Source organism: Polypterus senegalus, chromosome 10, assembly GCF_016835505.1.
Source record: "Polypterus senegalus isolate Bchr_013 chromosome 10, ASM1683550v1, whole genome shotgun sequence".
Classification (NCBI taxonomy): Eukaryota; Metazoa; Chordata; class Cladistia; order Polypteriformes; family Polypteridae; genus Polypterus; species Polypterus senegalus.
The window spans coordinates 174,779,027-174,797,094 of NC_053163.1; the positions used below are offsets into that span (position 1 = coordinate 174,779,027).

Below are 18,068 nucleotides of genomic sequence, written 5' to 3' on the forward strand. Positions count from 1 at the left end.
CCAATCATTCACATGACGTGCCAGTTCTCCAGTCATTCAGCCAGGCCACGCCTTTTGCGCTTGATATTATTCCACTCAAGATGGCAGCAAGTCGACGGCTGTACAAGGTGAGAAATCAGAAAATTGTTTTAAACGGTTGACAACTCGAGGACATTTAGACATGCTGTATCAATTTTATTGAATAGCGGGAGATGCTCGGCGCGGCTATAGTGTCGCGTAACCTTAACTTTAGTACGAAACCATAGACATGCCTTCAGGAACTATCGCTTTCGATTTCTAGTAGATACGACGCCTTGAGTTTTACTTCTCACGCGGTAACATTTTATGATGGATACAATTTGAAGAGTACAGAGAAAAGGTGGCGTCGGGTTACTGATGCACCGTGTGAGTTGACACGCCTTACCGCGGTTCAGAATTAAAACGGCGAGCTCGATGCGGCATTGCGAGTCAGTGAGCATCAGAACTAAAAGGATGCGAGGGGCGAGAAGAAATTTCTGGTCCTCAGGGAAAAGACACGAGAGGAACGCATGCGCTCTTGAGAGCCCTGAGGTCTCCTACCTGAGCACAGGTGTGTTAAAAGTTCTTCAGCAAATGGCAGCAGAGGAGTTGGTGCTCTTTAAACTGCCCTGTCTTTCTTCATGCCAGTTCCCTTTCTCAGTGTTGTCAGGTTAATTCGTACACTTACTATTCCAAATCATTCACTGATAAAATATAAGCACAGTAAAAGAATTCTAATAAATGTGTGCGTGCGTGTTATTTGTTAGGATGAGTGTAATCTGTTTGTGTGTGTGTGTGTAACAGAATAGTACTAATAGTAGTCTGGACCAGATTTAGAAGGATGAGGGCCCCTGAGCTAGAAGACATTTTTGGTGCCCTACCTACTCAAAATACTGTGAGTGCTACACACATGAACTTTAAGATCTCAGAGACACACAGATTAAAGTTAATGACTGAGCTTTAAAATGAATAGCAAAAAATCTGAAGAACAGAAAACAAAATATGGGCATATTGTCTGAAATTATGAGATAAAGTGTGCTGTATCAAAGCATACATCTTTAAATAGCCATTGCCTTACAAATGACACATAACCATCACAAACAGGTTTGAAAACTTAACTACAGAACCCCATTGTAGATGCCTACAAAAGCAGGAACGTCAAATGCTGCATAGGTCAGTCTGCATATTAACACGGACATGTTCTTGCTTTTCAAAACTGTACCTTTCAGGATTTCTTTGCAGCAGAGTGTCCTTGATGAAATCGCTAATATCCAGCATCCAAACCAGATCACTCTCAGTTGACATCAGATTCAGATGATCCAGTAGCTCGTGCCCTATTGTGGATTTGTGCCTGTTTTTCACTAGCCTGAGCTTGAAGAAAGACCCCTCACCACTTGCATTTGTGACAGACAATCAAGCCTGAAAGCAGCATCTACATTTGGGGAAAATATCGAAACCGTAAAACCTCTGGAGTAGATGAAATGACCCTTTAGTGCTTACGAATTTGCTGAACTGGACAATTTGCAAGCCACAGCGCCACTCAGACTCTAATAAAAGACACAGACATAAACACAAGTGACAAATTTCTATTATTAATTATCGAGAATATTTAAACTTTATAGACATTTAAATTGAAATGCACATATTAATATTTCAAATATCTGACATAACTAGTCCTTTTTATTATGTACTGTCGTATTATTACATTTCTTATGTACTCCCCCAAATTAGGATGGCTTACACCAGGTTTCCTCAATCACGGTCCTGGAGGGCCACAGTGGCTACAAGTTTTCATTCCGGCCAGTGCCCTAGTTAGAACTGCGTCCTTTCTGATAATGAACTTCGTATTTAACTCCATGCCTTGTTAGTTCTTTCATTCATTAAAGATAGATCTTAATTATATTGTAGATCAGAGGCCCTCAGATACAGTCCTGGAGGTCCACAGTGAGTGTCTGCAGGGTTTCACTTTAACCAATTTCTTAAGTAGAACCCATTTATTTACTACTAAAGCAATACATTTTTGGGCTAAATTTTAGTTAATTTGCCTGTTACAATTCAGACCCCTTAATTGCCTATTTTAGTTTTTAGCAACTACATTTAAGTTTTAATTGTTGCCTATTTTCATAAACAGATATTAGTTAATAATGAAATTCAGATAATCAATAAACCAGCAGCTCTCCAGTTAAACCTGTGCATAGGCACCATGTAGTATCTGTGTTAAAAATGTTTAGAAATAAAGGAGATGGGAATTGGAAGGAGCATTGATTTGTAAATCTGTTCTGGTCTGCAAAACACATGGATAACGTTCTCAGAAAAGGAAACTCTACAGTGCAACTAGAATTTCCCCTTGGGATTAATAAAGTATCTATCTATCTATCTATCTATCTATCTATCTATCTATCTGCCTTTCTTTCCTTTGATATCTATCTATCTATCTGCCTTTCTTTCCTTTGATATCTATCTATCTATCTACTGAATACTACCTTTCATATCTATCTATCTGTCTATCTATCTATCTATCTATCTATCTATCTATCTATCTATCTATCTATCTATCTATCTATCTATCTATCTATCTATCTATCTATCTATCTATCTATCTATCTATCTATCTATCTATCTATCTATCTATCTATCTATCTATCTATCTCTTGGATGAATAAAAGCACCAACAAGCCAAATAGTTAAATACCAAGTGTCATTGTCAGCAAGGATGGCCTTCTAATTAACCCTCCAGGACTGTGATTGAGGACCCCTGGCTTACACCATTAAAGTCTTTTACTTCTTTTAATTGCCACCAAATCTTTTAATTTTTTTTGTTTGTTTTGTTATATACAGTGCCCTCCTAAGAGAAAAGATTTTTTCCTTCATTTACTCCTGTGCTCCACTGTTTCAAATTACAAATAAGACAGTTCAGACATTGTGATTAAAGTGCACATTGCAGACTTTAAGGGTATTTGCATACATTTTGGTCACTCCATGTAGAGATAACAACACTTTTTATACACATTCCCCTCTAATTCAGGGCACCATAATGTTTGGGATAGTTGGCATCACAGGCATCACCCTCAGGTGGGTTTCATTGCTTCTTTAGTGCAGACATAAGATACCTAAGGTTGCTTCTACCCTTTGGCATCTGCACTTTAATCAGGTCTGAATTATTTGATTTGTAATTGTAAACTGTGGTTTAACTGCTTGTGGGTAAATATCATCTTCCACGTCATAAGTGTGAAAACACCTTGTGCCCTGAGGTAGTTAAAATCCTATAATGTATGGCAGCATTTGACTTAGATCTCAAACTCCATGGTACATTATATAATGTGAGTGGTTTCTATTTTTGTGTGGAGTTCATGGCACTTTGGATAGCTCTTTCATATGTTTGTCTGAAGTATAAATTGATTGATGTTTTTGAATTGTCCAGTCTGTACCTTGCTCTAAGCCAGTGTTTTGTCAGTAGCATTGTTGAAAAGATATTGTATTGAGCAGGTCAAATAGACCATTCAGTACAACGTCTGTAGCGGCTACAGCATCAGATAGGAAAGCACAAGCCTGTGCATTCATTCCACTCCCAAGTAAGTTGTAAAACGTGCCAGTGCTCCCATTATAGAAATATGTTAACTTTTAAATCACGCATTTAGGATTTGTAAATTCCTTGGGACAGGCCATCAACCAAATGTCTGTCCTTTTTTTAACCTATCTATTAAAGAACCATTTGTAGATTGAATGCCAACTCATTGCATGGCACACTTAGGCACACCACAATGTCTCCTTATAACTGGCTCATACTGTCACCTCTGAGTCTAACCTTCTATTCTAGAAAGTGTAAGGAATCAGGTAAATAGTAGTAATTAAACAGAAGGTGTGTGTGTGTGTGTGTGTGTGTGTGTGTGTATATATGTTCTTAAGCTTCCAATAAATTCTTTTTTTTCCCCCAAAAAATATAGGCTCACAACACAAAAAAGAGAAAAATCTAACCTTTAATTGAAGAACATTTATTCATTGGGAAAAAAAAATCCCACATTAAGAAATACATATTTTACATGAAATCATGTGTGCCACAATTATTGGCACCCCTAACAATTCCTATAAAATAAATGTAATTGAAGCATTTTTGTAATTTCTAGTTTATTTTTTTAAAGTTGATCAGAGTAAACTGGAACTTTTAAATAGTAATTAATGACTTCCTTTGTCCCTGGGGTATAAATATGATGTGTCAGAGTCCTATTGCTGTTGGCCACTCTTCAACATGGGAAAGAGAAGAGAACATGCTGTTCAAGTATGGTAGATGTGCGTCGACCTTCATAAGTCAGGTAATGGCTACAAGAAAATAGCTCCTCGCCTAAACCCACCTGTATCTACAGTCAGAGGAATAATAAAGGAGTGTAAAATGACAGGAACAGTGACAAACAAGGCTGGATGAGGACCCAAGTTTATCTTGCCACCATGCACAGTGAGGAGGATGGTAAGAGAAGTAAAACATTCTCCAGAGCTCACTGTTAGAGAACTGCACCAAAGAATTGTATCTTGGGGGGGTCACAAAATCTCCATGACAACCATAAGACGCTATCTCCATGCCAACAAGCTGTTTGGGAGACATGCAAGGAAAAAGCCTTTTCTCACCTACAATCACAAATGTACACGTCTGGAGTTTGCTAAGCAGTGCTGGGTTTCAACTGGGGCCGTGTGCTTTGGTCAGATGAGACTAAAATTGAGCTTTTTGGCAACAAATATTCTTAGTGGGTCTGGTGTGAATCCAAGAATGAGTATGAGGAAAAGTACCTCATGCCCACTGTAAAGTATGGTGGAGGATATGTGGTGCTGTATGGCTGTTTCTGTTCCAAAGGCCCTGGGAACCTTGTTAGGGTGCATGGCATCATGACCTCCTTGAAATACCAGGACATTTTAAATCAAAATTTGGATGCCTCTGCCAGAAAGCTGAAGATGGGTTGTCACTGGGTCTTCCAGCAGGATAACGACCCTAAACACATGGCAAAATCTACACAAAAATGGCTCAGCAGACACAAAATCAAACTCCTTCCATGGCCATCTCAGTCCCCAGACCTCAACCCCATTGAAAACCTGCGGGGTGAGCTGAAGAGGAGAGGACCCAGGACTCTGGACAATCTAGAAAAGTTGCGCAAAACGGAATGGTCAAAAATCCATGTCTCTGTATTGTCCAACCTTGTGAAATGTTATAGAATAAGATGAAGTCCTGTCTTGCTGGCTAAAGGGGGTTGTACGAAATATTAACAGCAGGGGTGCCAATAATTGTGGCACACATGATTTCATTTAAAAAACGTATTTCTTAATGTGGGATTTTTTTTCCCAATGAATAAATGTACTTCAGTTAAAGGTTGGATTTTTCTATTTTTTGTGTTGTGAGCCTATATTTTTTGGGAAAAAAAAGAATTTATTAGAATCTTAAGAACATATCTTAACCAGGGATGCCAATAATTGTGGAGGGCGCTATATATATATATACACATATATATATATATACATATGTATATGTATATGTATATACACACATACGTGGACAAAATTGTTGGTACCCTTCAGTCAATGAAAGAAAAACTCAAAATGGTCACAGAAATAACTTTAATCTGACAAAAGTAATAATAAATAAAAATTCTATGAAATTTAACCAATGAAAGTCAGACATTGATTTTCAACCATGCTTCAACAAAATTATTTAAAAAAATAAACTCATGAAACAGGCCTGGACAAAAATTATGGTACCCCTAGAAAAGACTGAAAATAATGTGACCAAAGGGACATGTTAATCCAAGGTGTGTCCACTAATTAGCATCACAGGTGTCTACAATCTTGTAATCAGTCAGTGGACCTATATATAGGGCTCCATAACCCATCAGCAGGACCAGTATCTGCTCCTTTGGGCAAGGAGGAACAGGATGAGCACTGCCAGAGCCCTACAAAATGACCTCCAGCAGGCCACTGGTGTGAATTTCTCTGACCAAACAACCAGAAAGACTTCATGAGGGTGATCCAAGGGCCCCATGTCCTCTAATGGGCCCTGAGCTCACTGCCCAGCATGCAGCTCGATTGGCATTCGCCATAGAATACCAGAATTGGCAGATGTACCACTGGTGCCCTGTGCTTTTTACAGATGAGAGCAGGTTCACCCTGAGCACGTGACAGAAGGGAAAGGGTCTGGAGAAGCCATGGAGAACATTATGCTGCCTGTAACATCATTCAGCATGAGCAGTTTGGTGGTGGGTTAATGATTGTCTGGGGAGGCATCTCCATGGAGGGTCACACAGACTGCTACAGGCTTGACAAAGGCACCTTGGCTGCCATTAGGTATCAGGATGAAATCCTTGGACACATTGTCAGACCCTATGCTGGTACAGTGGCTCCTGGTGCACAACAACTCCTGGCCTCATGTGGTGAGAGTATGCAGTCAGTTCCTGGAGGATGAAGGAATTGATACCATTGACTGGCCACCACACTTTCCTGACCTAAATCCAATAGAACACCTCTGAGACATTATGTTTTGGTCCATCCAATGCCACCAGGTTGCACCTCAGACTGTCCAGGAGATCAGTGATGCCCTGGTCCAGATCTGGGAGGAGATCCCCCACAACACCATCTGTCATCTTATTAGAAGCAGGCACCGATGTTGTCAGGCATGTATACAAGAACACAGGGGCCATACAAAGTGCTGCGTACAATTTTGAGTTGCTGCAATTAAATTTTGGCAAAATGGATTAGCCTGCCACATCATTTTTTCACTCTGATTTTTGGGGCGTCTTTGAATTCAGGGCTCTGTAGGTTGATCATTTTCATTTCCATCAAACGATGTGGCATCCTTTCGTTCCTAACACATTACCCAGTCTATATCAGTATAGATATCCAGGACGATTTCTTTTTCCCATTGAGATCTGATGTGTTTTTAAAGTGTTCCTTTAGTTTTTTTGAGTAGTTTATATATATAAAACCCAACATCTGTTTGTCCGCTTTTCACGAGAGAATTACTTAATGGATTTATATAAGGTTTGTTTCTATGATTTGCTAGAACATTCCGGTTGATTTTGCAACTTCTCTTATTGCGCTAAGTATCACAGTTTGCTCACGGCACCGATTTATTCACTCTAACCTGAGAGACGCGCAGAGGGGAGGGGGAAGCATGATGTCAGGAATGGGGAGCCAGGCGGGACCCTCCTCATTCACGTGCCAGCCTCCTCTCAAGTCGCTCTCCCTCCCCCCCCAGTAGTTAGCGATACCTGCTTGTTCATTGATTTTTAAAGTTTGTCGCTTTTTATGGCTTTGCAGGCGGAGCTGCGGGAGACAGCTAGTCTGTTATATAACACATAAGATACATTAGATTAAGTTTATTTTAATTGCCAAAAGAAAAAGAGAGACAAGTTGCATTTGCTGGCCTGAGGTGTTCTTACTGAGTTAGATCAAAACCGTTTATCTTTTTATCCATTGAAACTCAGTGCTAATGTCACTGACTATTTGCTTTACATTACTCTAGGAACTGGAAGAAATTAAGAAGTCTGGAATGAGATGTTTCCGAAATATATTTGTTGATGATGCAAACCTACTAACATGGCAAGGCCTACTGGTACCCGTATGTTTGTTTATTTATTTTTTTGCCTTATATATGTGAATAATATCTGTGTTCACTGTTTTCCACTCTACATCTTGTTTTCAACGTTTCCTATCTCTCTTCCTGTCTATGTTCAGGACAGCCCTCCCTATGACAAAGGGGCATTCAAGATTGAGATAAACTTTCCAGCAGAGTACCCTTTCAAACCTCCAAAAATTACCTTTAAAACAAAGATCTACCACCCAAACATTGATGAAAAGGGACAAGTGTGCCTGCCTATCATAAGCGCAGAGAACTGGAAACCAGCAACAAAAACTGACCAGGGTGAGTATTTGGGAACATCTACAGAGACCGTGTATGATTTCACATCTCAGTTGTGCAGTTCAAACATTTCAGAGTGAAATTGTTCTTTAACAAGCAGTAGTGGGACCACCCAGCTCAGCTAGGAACCATTACAAAACCGGATATGTGACAGGGAGACGACTGTTAGGAATTAGTGGATTGAAAAGCGTGTATGCGTGGGCGTCCCCCACAAGATGAAGATACATTCATAGAGACCAACAGAACCAATAAGATAGAGGGGCCAGAATATTAGGATGCTATGAAACCGCAGGATGAGAAAAAAATACCCACATGACATCTAATTTCTTGATTTTAAAAGGTGTTTTTTACTAAAAGCATTTCTTTTAGGGATTCTATCTATCTGTCTAAACACTAAGGCTTGTGTGCCCAGTCCTTCAGAGCATTCTGATTGGTCAGTTTGGCTTTGGTGTGATTGATTGATACTCTTATCATGCCCACCTTGTAAACTCCACACCTGCACTGTGGAAGTGACACTGCAGACAAACCTTCGATTCAGAAGTGGGGAGCATGGGCCTGGTCTTTTTCTGCTGAGAGAAATTTGAAGGGTTGTAAGAGTTTCCTAATTATGTCTACACAACTTTGTGACATTGGGTTCCCTCCCATGCTAATTGGTTCACTATCCACATCAGAGTGTAAGAATCTTAGAGTAAACCATAAAGTAACGATGCCTCTTGGGAAGTGTTCAAGGCATCGTCCAATGGGAGAGGACCTGGGCACAAAACTGGAGCTCACAGGAAAGAATGCACAGTTTTTAAACCCGTGCCACACCCCAAATAAAAAAGCTGTAAATTTCTCTGCAGGGTAAACACATTGTAGACTTTGTAACATTTTTCATATAGTTTTAATAAAATAAAAATACAACATTGCTAAATGCAATTAATCTAGTTCAGAGTTGTAGAGGAACTGGGGCCCAACCTCACAAAATGAGCCACGTGTCCACTGCAGGTCCCACCTTTACACACACACACACACACACACACACACGGGCAGTTTAGAATTGGCAGCTAAAAAACTAAAGAAATCTTTTGAGATGTAGGAGGAAAACCCAGGCATGCATAGGGAGAGCGAGAAATTCCACCAGACGGAAGGATTCGAACCAAGGGTGACTAATTTGAGAGGAAGAAGCACTTGAACCTTTAATTAACACACTTAGTTCTGTCAGAATATTTATGTGTATGTAAGCGGTAAAAAAGTAATTTTCCATTACACTAAATTCATTCATTCAATAAGTACAATTTGATAAATATAATTGAAGTTTTAAAAAGGATCACTTACATTTTTTTCCCCCCCACAAAGCAAGCTCAGAATGTAGTAAAGATGTGTCACTTCTAGCAGGACCATACAAACACCAAGACATTTGAATACTCCAGCAGACCAATCGTGACAAACTCATCATGCATCAGATGTACCCATAAATAATAGCGAAGAACTGCTGATGGACACAGGATATCTTAAATGCCAAATGACCGTGAGTGAAATTAATTTAATAATGGTCCGTCTGGTATCTAAAAGTGAAGGGTTTACCAAATTAATTTATTCATTAATCTGTTGATTTTTGAACATTTTTAGAAATGTGTTTTTATTACAAGGGTTATAACAACCAACATACTTACATGCAGATATATTTTCCAACCTTCAATTCAGATTTGTAGGAGCCCGGGGTCTGTTCCAACAGCATCAGGTCCAATGCCAGCGTGAACCCTGGACTGGGCATCGAACCATCAAAGCATACATTTACGTTTCTGTCTTTAGCAGACACTTTTATCCAAAGCAACTTAACCCAAGCGGTCAACATAATCAAGTAAATGACAGTCTGGGAGACAGTTTTATAAACTGACAACAAAATTGACCATTGCAAGTGAAGAGACATAAACCAAACTGGGCAACACAAGACTAGCTGCTCTTATCTTCGCTATTAAGAACTCAAATCAAAACCGTTATCAGGTATATATGCATTAACAGAACAAGGGAGTCTTCAAACGCTTCTTAAAAAAAAACTCAGAGAGGGAATCTGCAATTTAGATGGAGGTGGGCAGCTTGTTCCACCAGCTAGAAGCTACACATGAAAAGAGCCTGGATTGAGATTTGATGCCACACAGAGGTGGCGTCACCAGATGTCATTTACTAACAGACTGAGTGTGCGGGCAGGAAAATAGGAAATAAGAGTGCCATTGTATGCATGTACTGCATGCCGGTCCATCAGTTTATTTCTGTATCATGGGTTTGAAGTTAATGCATGCTGCAACATTTAGCCAGTGGAAGTGACTTGGAAAGAGCAGTGACATGAATCCATCTTGGCTGGTTGAATGCTAGACATGCTGCCATATTGTCAGTCATCTGCAGTAAATACCTTGGTAGTGCTTGGAGGTACACCTGTCTGTAAGGAGTTGCAGTGATCAGGACGTGACAAGACCAATGCCTGGTCCAGGATTTCGTCAGATATGGTTTTGATATTGAAGATGTACAGAGTGAAACTGCACGAGTGAGAGACAGTTGCAAGCAGTCGGTGAAGGATATCTGGCCATCAATCACCACCCCAGGTTTGTGTATTTACCTGGTAGATGCTGGTGATAATGAGATGAGTTTTATCAAGATATGATGTTGAACAGACAGACTGGCTGGGATGACAATGAGCTCTGTTTTTGCCAGGTTGAGCTGGAGATGGTACTCCTTCATCCAAGTTTAGATGTCCGTGTGACTTGTTGAGATTCTAGCATGGACTGACATCCTCAGGAGACCTATGCATACATTAATTTGTAGGTTTATAAGGTTAATGTGCACACATTGTTCACAGCCCAGATAAAGTCTTACATGCTTTTGCTAATCAACATGCAAGACATCACCACACAATGCACATGGAGAGTCAGCAAGCTTTCTGAGGTTTACAGCATAGAGGCAACTTTTCATATTTAGTAGGATTTAATGAGCACACATTAGACAGGATCAAGCGTAATGTACATATGCTTAGAGGTGAAGTCTTTTAAAGCTCTATAGGTATTTCTTAAACCACACAGGGCAAGTTTAGAGTTGACAAATACAGTAGGTGCGCATTATTATCCTACAATGGAAATTTGTTTTGACTTTACATGCCTCCCTTTAGTATGTGGAGATGACAGCTGGAGCATCTGTAAGAAAACTATTCAGATCAAGGGGAGAAAATGCAAACTCAATACAGACAAGGAATTTAAACCCAGGGCGCCGTATCCACAAAGAAACGATTCAGTTCACTGTGCCAAGTGTCCCGCTGCAGTCAGGACAGTTTTAGGCATCGGACAGATCCGAGCACTTCAGACACTATGCGGTCCATAAAGCCACATCCCCTACTGGAGCCACTCCCCCTGTTTCGCTGGTGACCCGACACCTGTATCACACGCCCCTCATGGCGATTTCAATACCCTGTAGTTCCTACACTCAAATGTTCAGAAGTTATTAAACGTCTAAACTAGTGAGGTCTCTCAGTTCTGCATCTGACGCTGTTGTTTTGGTGGCATATATTAGAAACAAATTGAACAAAATATCTTAACATTGTGTATTTTATAGTGTACGTTTTATATCTGCGTTTGCCATGTCTCATTTATGAGACTGCACTTTTTAATACGTTAGTTATATGCTGCAGTCAACAGAGTAGTGGCTCTATGGCTAAAGATCTACGCTGGTAATCAGAAGGTTGACCTCATATAAAAATGGGAAATGCTAAGGAAGAAGACGAAGAAGAATAAATGATATGAAGGCTGACTTCATATAAAAATGGGAAATGCTGAAGAAGAAGATGAAGAAGAATAAATGATACGCTGCACTCGGCTATAATTAACACGACATAATCTTATAATCGGAAAAATCATATCATTTGTGTAAACAGTCAAAATGTGCAATACTACACACCAAACATTTAGGAGTTCTTTAGGGTACTGTCATTGTGGTCCTCTCTCGGTTATATTATTACTGGTGTACAAAATTTTAATATTTATATTAACGATGCATTAATTGAGGCGGACTTTATGCTCCAGAGGAATGGCGCACCCGCCCTCAGAAGCACGAAGAGGTGTAAAGTAGTCATTTGAGTCGCCCAGCTAAGACCTTCTCTGTTAGCTGAGCAGCTTTGCGTACCCATTGCGGATGGCTCGTGACTTCGCAGCAAATACCAAGAGATATTAGCACGAGAGTTCATCCTGGTGAAGCTTTTTTTATTTATGATAAATATTTTTTTTCACACACATTCAGGTTGCCATCATTACTATAACAGTACATTTAACATAAAAGTGTACCGCTAATATGGGGGTGGGGGCGTGGAAAGTGGGTGGAGTCAAAAGAAACACAGCTGACAGGGGCGTCAGAATGTCTCAGGTCGCTGAATCTGTCCTGACTGCAGCCGGACAATATTGGGACTGTATTGCATTATTGCTGACTGTAATTGGACAACAATTGATGATAACATAAAAATTAAGTTGATGGTGCCTACCTTTATGTAGAAGTCACAATGTTGAGTCCTTAAGTGCCACAGCAGTCATATTATCCACATGTTGTGTTGCTCATTTGGGCCTTCGAGAATTCTGTTTTTTTTAAGCTGATGTGAAAAAAGCAGGCTAACAAGCTTCACTCTGTATTAAGCTGGTGAAATCAAGATAATCATTTGACAGAAATCTGCTGGCAAGGAGAGCAACATATTAATTATTCCTCAGCTCTCACCAGATCCGTCCTGTTCTTGTTTTTGTTATAGCCATGGACTACTTGAAACTGCAAATCAGGCCCTCTGAGGTACATCTAGCCATAATACTTTGTAATTAGCTATTTGTACGGATCAGCTAGTGATCTTGATTTTCAATTGCTAAGTTAAATACAGGTCACGTGTCTGACGTGGTCCTTGTTGTTCAGACTAAGCAGTCTTGAGTGAAAGTACAGTTAGAAAGTAGAATAACAGAATCAGCTTCAGGAGATTTCTGGGATTCTGGAACCCACCTTTTGCCCTCATTCATTCCTCACGAGTCTTGTGCTTAATTCAAAAGCTTGTTTCCATGTAAAGACACATTTCTTCTGCGTGCACTGGGGGCTGGAGAAGTTGTCCCTTATTTGCTTTGGTATCATTTTGGTTCTGCTGCATGAATGCTGGTTTCAGTACTGAAGTCAAACGTTTACTATCGATTCGACGCCACTACACAGGTACACTTGTGTATTTGCACTAAACAAATACGGTTAAAAACAGAATAACGTTAACTGAGCACGAGTTAAGATTATTAATTGGTGACTTCAGTGTGTCTACCTTGTAAATTTTTTTTTTTTAAACATATTGCTGACTTTCAGTCCTCACCTCAGTGTTGTCTGCGTGTTGTAAGAGTTAAATTTGAACCCTGCTCTATGTGTGCACCTGGCATGTGTCTGAGTCTCATATCCTTCTGAGCTTATGCTTAAAAACTGACGCTGTTATTTTTTATTCACTATGATAAAATGTGTTTCCTGTTTTGAACCAAGCTGGATAATCCATCTATCTATCATCCAATGGGCGCCAGCCCACTGCAAAAGCTGGATCATAATATATATATATATATATATATATATATATATACATACAGTAATCCCTCGCTATATCGTTTCGCGGCTTCACTCTATCGTGGATTTTAAATGTAAGCATATCTAAATATACAGTATATCACAGATTTTTCGCCGGTTCGCGGATTTCTGTGAATAACGGGTCTTTTCATTTATGGCACATGCTTCCTCAGTTTGTTTGCCCAGTTGATTTCATACAAGGGACGCTATTGGCGGATGGCTTAAAAGCTACCCAATCAGAGCATGTATTACATATTAACTAAAACTCCTCAATGATATAAGATATGCTTCCCGCGCGGAGCTTGATTGTTTGCTTTTCTCGGTCTCTCACTATCTCTGACATTCTCTGCGCCTGACGGAGGGGGTGTGAGCAGAGGGGCTGTTTGCACAGAGGACACGGACGCTCCTCTACAAAATGCCGCTTTATCGCGGTGCTTCGCATACTTAAAAGCACGCATTGATTTTTTGATTGTTTGCTTTTATCTCGCTCCCTCTCTCTGACGGCGCTCCTTTGAAGAGAAGATCTGTTTGCATTCTTTTAATTGTGAGACAGAACTGTCATCTCTGTCTTGTCATGGAGCACAGTTTAAACTTTTGACTAAAGGGTGTTATTTCATGTCTAGAGGGCTCTAATAATGTTAACAGGGTGGGAGAGTTTATAAGGGCTTAAAATATATAAAAATAACCATACAAACATATGGTTTCTACTTCGTGGATTTTCATCTATTGCGGGGGTTTCTGGAACGCAACCCCCGCGATCGAGGAGGGATTACTGTATATATATATATATATATATATATATATATATACACACACGCAGTGGAACCTCGGTTTGCGAGTAACTTGGTTTACGAGTGTTTTGCGAGATGAGCTAAAATTTTTAATAAATTTTGACTTGATAAATGAGCGAGGCCTTGCAACACGAGTAGTATGGATACGCTTTGTCTGCTTAGTGTCATGTGATCACAGCTGAGCTGATGGTTCTACTCATGTGTGTGTCTCTCTCTCTCTCTCGTGGGCAATCGTCTCTTAATCTTCGTCTGAGTCTGTGTGCCTCACTCATATAGTCCACATCCGTACGAGCGTATACTGTTTACTACAGGATTGTGACTGTGTGTGTCTCTGTACGCGTGCGCGTGTGTGCTGTGACGTGTGAGTCCCTGTCTTGCGCCAAAAAACACGAAGCTGAGTCTTAGTACTTTAATAACACCGCTTTATTCAGCTTGATAGAGCAACAGCACGGTTATTTATTGTAGCGGGGTCTGCCACTCTCCTATACACAGACACAGCAGTCAGGCAGGGTCATGGTCAAGCAGTACTGTGCCCTGTGCATTTATAATGTTCCTTGTATCACCCATCAACGGTGGGCGCTTATAGCATGTCAGCGATCTTTTCAGATTTGCTTTTACAGTGATATGCTACAGCACAGACTGCGACTGCTTTGGGACGCTTTTCCGCGTGTCGTCCCGTTGGGTGGAATCCCACAAGAGTTTAGAAACTCACTCACACCAGCTATGATTCTTTTTAAAGGTAAAGTCCAGGTTAATTTGTTTTATGTATTTTTACTTTATATTTTTTGATTAATCATTTTTATATGAATAGTTTTGGGTTGTGGAACGAATCATCTGAGTTTCCATTATTTCTTATGGGGAAATTCACTTTGATATACGAGTGCTTTGGACTGCGAGCACGATTCTGGAACAAATTATGCTCGCAAACCGAGGTTCCACTGTGTATATGTGTGTACATACATATATATATATATATATATATACATATATATACATATATATATATATATATATATATATATATATATAAATATAAATAAAATATTATGATAGGCCATTGTATTTTTTAACTTCTTCTTGAGGTTCACACAGCTCCTAAAAATAATATTGTAAAATATACATGTTCAAAAAGTCACCTACATCCTAAACAAACAGGACTATCAATCAAGTTGTTTTCATCTAAGGTATCAACACCTGCCATGTCCTGTTAGCAACTAGGTGTAACCAATCATGTTAAAAGTTTTCTGAATTTGTAATGAATTCCTTTTAAAGGAAAGTGACCTAATCAATGAATTGTATAAATATAGCCTGAGGACATTTTTTCCTTTGTAGCAATGTGACTAACATGTAATACACTTGTTATCTCTTTGGAGATTTAGATAAAGATTAACGACGCTTTCTCCTGCCTGTGTTTGTGTGTTTTATTGCTTAAATCGAGGCATTCCAGTAGGGGATGTCTGTATGTATTAATTTTCTTCCACAGTGTAGCTCTAGGAGGCACAGGTTTCTGGATGGTGACGGCTGCTTTCTCTCTTGCAGTGATCCAGTCCTTAATTACCTTGGTAAATGAACCGGAGCCTGAACATCCTCTAAGGGCTGACCTCGCCGAAGAATTTTCCAAGGACCATAAAAAGTTCATCAGGAATGCAGAGGAGCACACTCGTAAATTTGGAGAGAAGAGACCAGTGTGTGAATGAACAGAAACGACGCATTATGGAACGAGGGAGGGATGGGGGTCAGTGGCTCAGAGAAATATGAGGAGATCCACCACAGCCTCTGTCCATATTCCACCTAACTCTACACTTTTGTTGGATGGAATACACCTAATGACGTGCCTGTAAATACATTTTCATTTTTTTGTATCCCTTGAGGCGTGTATTCTTCTTAGCTACCACTGCAAGATCGTATACGGCTAAGCTGTTCTCACAGGCTCAAAAACCGCATCTTTGGGATGCTAGCAAATAGGAAGAATCTCATGGCAGATGAGAACGAGGGATGGAAAGTTTTCATCTTTAGCACACAGTTGCCTTTTTTTTTTTCTTTAATAGCTGTATTAGAGCATCAGAGTGCCTGAATTTAGTGCTGATTTTCACCAAGTCTATTTTGCACCACAGCTAACGGTAGAAAGGGGACATGGCATTAAAAAGGAAAAGACTCCATATCCCCTAGTTACACTTTCAAGGTTGTAAGGTTCAGCTTCTGGTCAGCCTGCTGAAGAGTCTATCATAGATCCGAATGGGAGAAAACAAAGCCGGGTGTTCTCCTGGAGAATTGTCATTTCGTTAGCAAAGAGAAAGCCCTGCAAACCACTTCTGGGAGCATCCACCACAATGTGTGCCAACTCCCGCTTGTTGGATTGCCAGACTGCTACCCACCTTAATTTTATGAACTCTATTGACACTGCTGTTTTTTCCTTTTTTTTTTTAATTCTTCTCTCCAGCTCCAAAAATAAAAGTGTTTATGAACCTCGTTAAGTACGCTGCATCCTTAAAGACCGAAAACAAAATGGTGTGAAGGATACGGATTTTGCACAAATGCTGTACCACCAAATATTTAACTATTTTTTATTTTCACAAATCTATAGCTGGAACCCTTAGATCTGGCATATTAGGAAGGCACAAACCTGTTCATAGTTCTCCATGGCTGAAGACTTGAGCTCACTGTGTGTTCAGGAAGCATTCACACCCCACCTGCCAACTGTTACCACCATTTTCTGTATTACAACTAAAACTTAGAAGACACTTTTTATTTTAAGTGATAGACGTGAAAGACACTATATAATAGAAAGAGTGAGACGCACAATATGACAGATACAGCGCCCTCCACAATTATTGGCACCGCTGATTAAGATGTGTTCTTAAGCTTCTAATAAATTCTTTTTTTTCCCCAAAAAAGAGGAAAATCCAACCTTTAACTGAAGTACAATTATTCATTGGGGGAAAAAAAAAAATCCCACAATTTTTTCTACATGAAATCATGTGTGCCACAATTATTGGCTCCCCTTACAATTCCTATAAATTAAATGTAATTGAAGCATTTTTGTAATTTCTAGTTTAGCTTTTACAGCTGATCAGAGTAAATTGGAACTTTTAATTAGTAATGCATGACTTCCTGTGTCCCTGGGGTATAAATATGACGTGACACAGAGTCCTAGTGCTCTTAGCCACTCTTCAACATGGGAAAGACAGGAGAACATGCCGTTCAAGTAAAGCAGATGTGTGTCGACCTTCATAAGTCAAATAATGGCTACAAGACAATAGCTACTCACCTAAACCTGCTTGTATCTACGGTCGGAGGAAATAATAAAGAAGTGTAAAACAACGGGAACAGTGACAAACAAGGCTGGACGAGGACCACCACGCACAGTGAGGAGGATGGCAAGAGAAGTAAAAAATCCTCCGAAGCTCACTGTTAGAGAACTGCACCAAAGAGTGGCATCTTGGGGGGTCACCATAAGACGCTATTTCCATGCCAACAAGCTGTTTGGGAGACATGCAAGGTACAGAGCCTTTTCTCACTTACAATCCCAAACGTCTGCAATTGCTAAGCGGTACTGGGGGCTTCAACTGGGACCGTGTGCTTTGGTCAGATGAGACTAAAATTGAGCTTTTCTGGCAACAAGCATTCTTAGTGGGTCTGGCGTGAATCCGAGAATGAGTATGAGGAAAAGCACCTCATGCCCACTGTAAAGTATGGTGGAGGATCTGTGGCACTGTTCCTCTTCCAAAGGCCCTGGGAACCTTGTTAGGGTGCATGGCATCATGAACTCCTTGAAATAGCAGGACCTTTTAAATCAAAAT

At 40.0% G+C, this 18,068-nt stretch overlaps 1 protein-coding gene across 1 annotated transcript; it reads left to right on the forward strand.

Annotated features, from left to right (window-relative positions):
• Positions 1–17,206, forward strand: LOC120538233 (ubiquitin-conjugating enzyme E2 L3-like). Its single transcript, XM_039767688.1, has 4 exons — positions 1–107; positions 7,496–7,591; positions 7,708–7,894; positions 15,808–17,206. Exons 1-4 carry the CDS (start codon positions 81–83, stop codon positions 15,963–15,965), a joined length of 468 nt encoding a protein of 155 aa, XP_039623622.1. The 5' UTR covers positions 1–80; the 3' UTR covers positions 15,966–17,206.
• Positions 17,207–18,068: the final 862 nt, after the last annotated feature.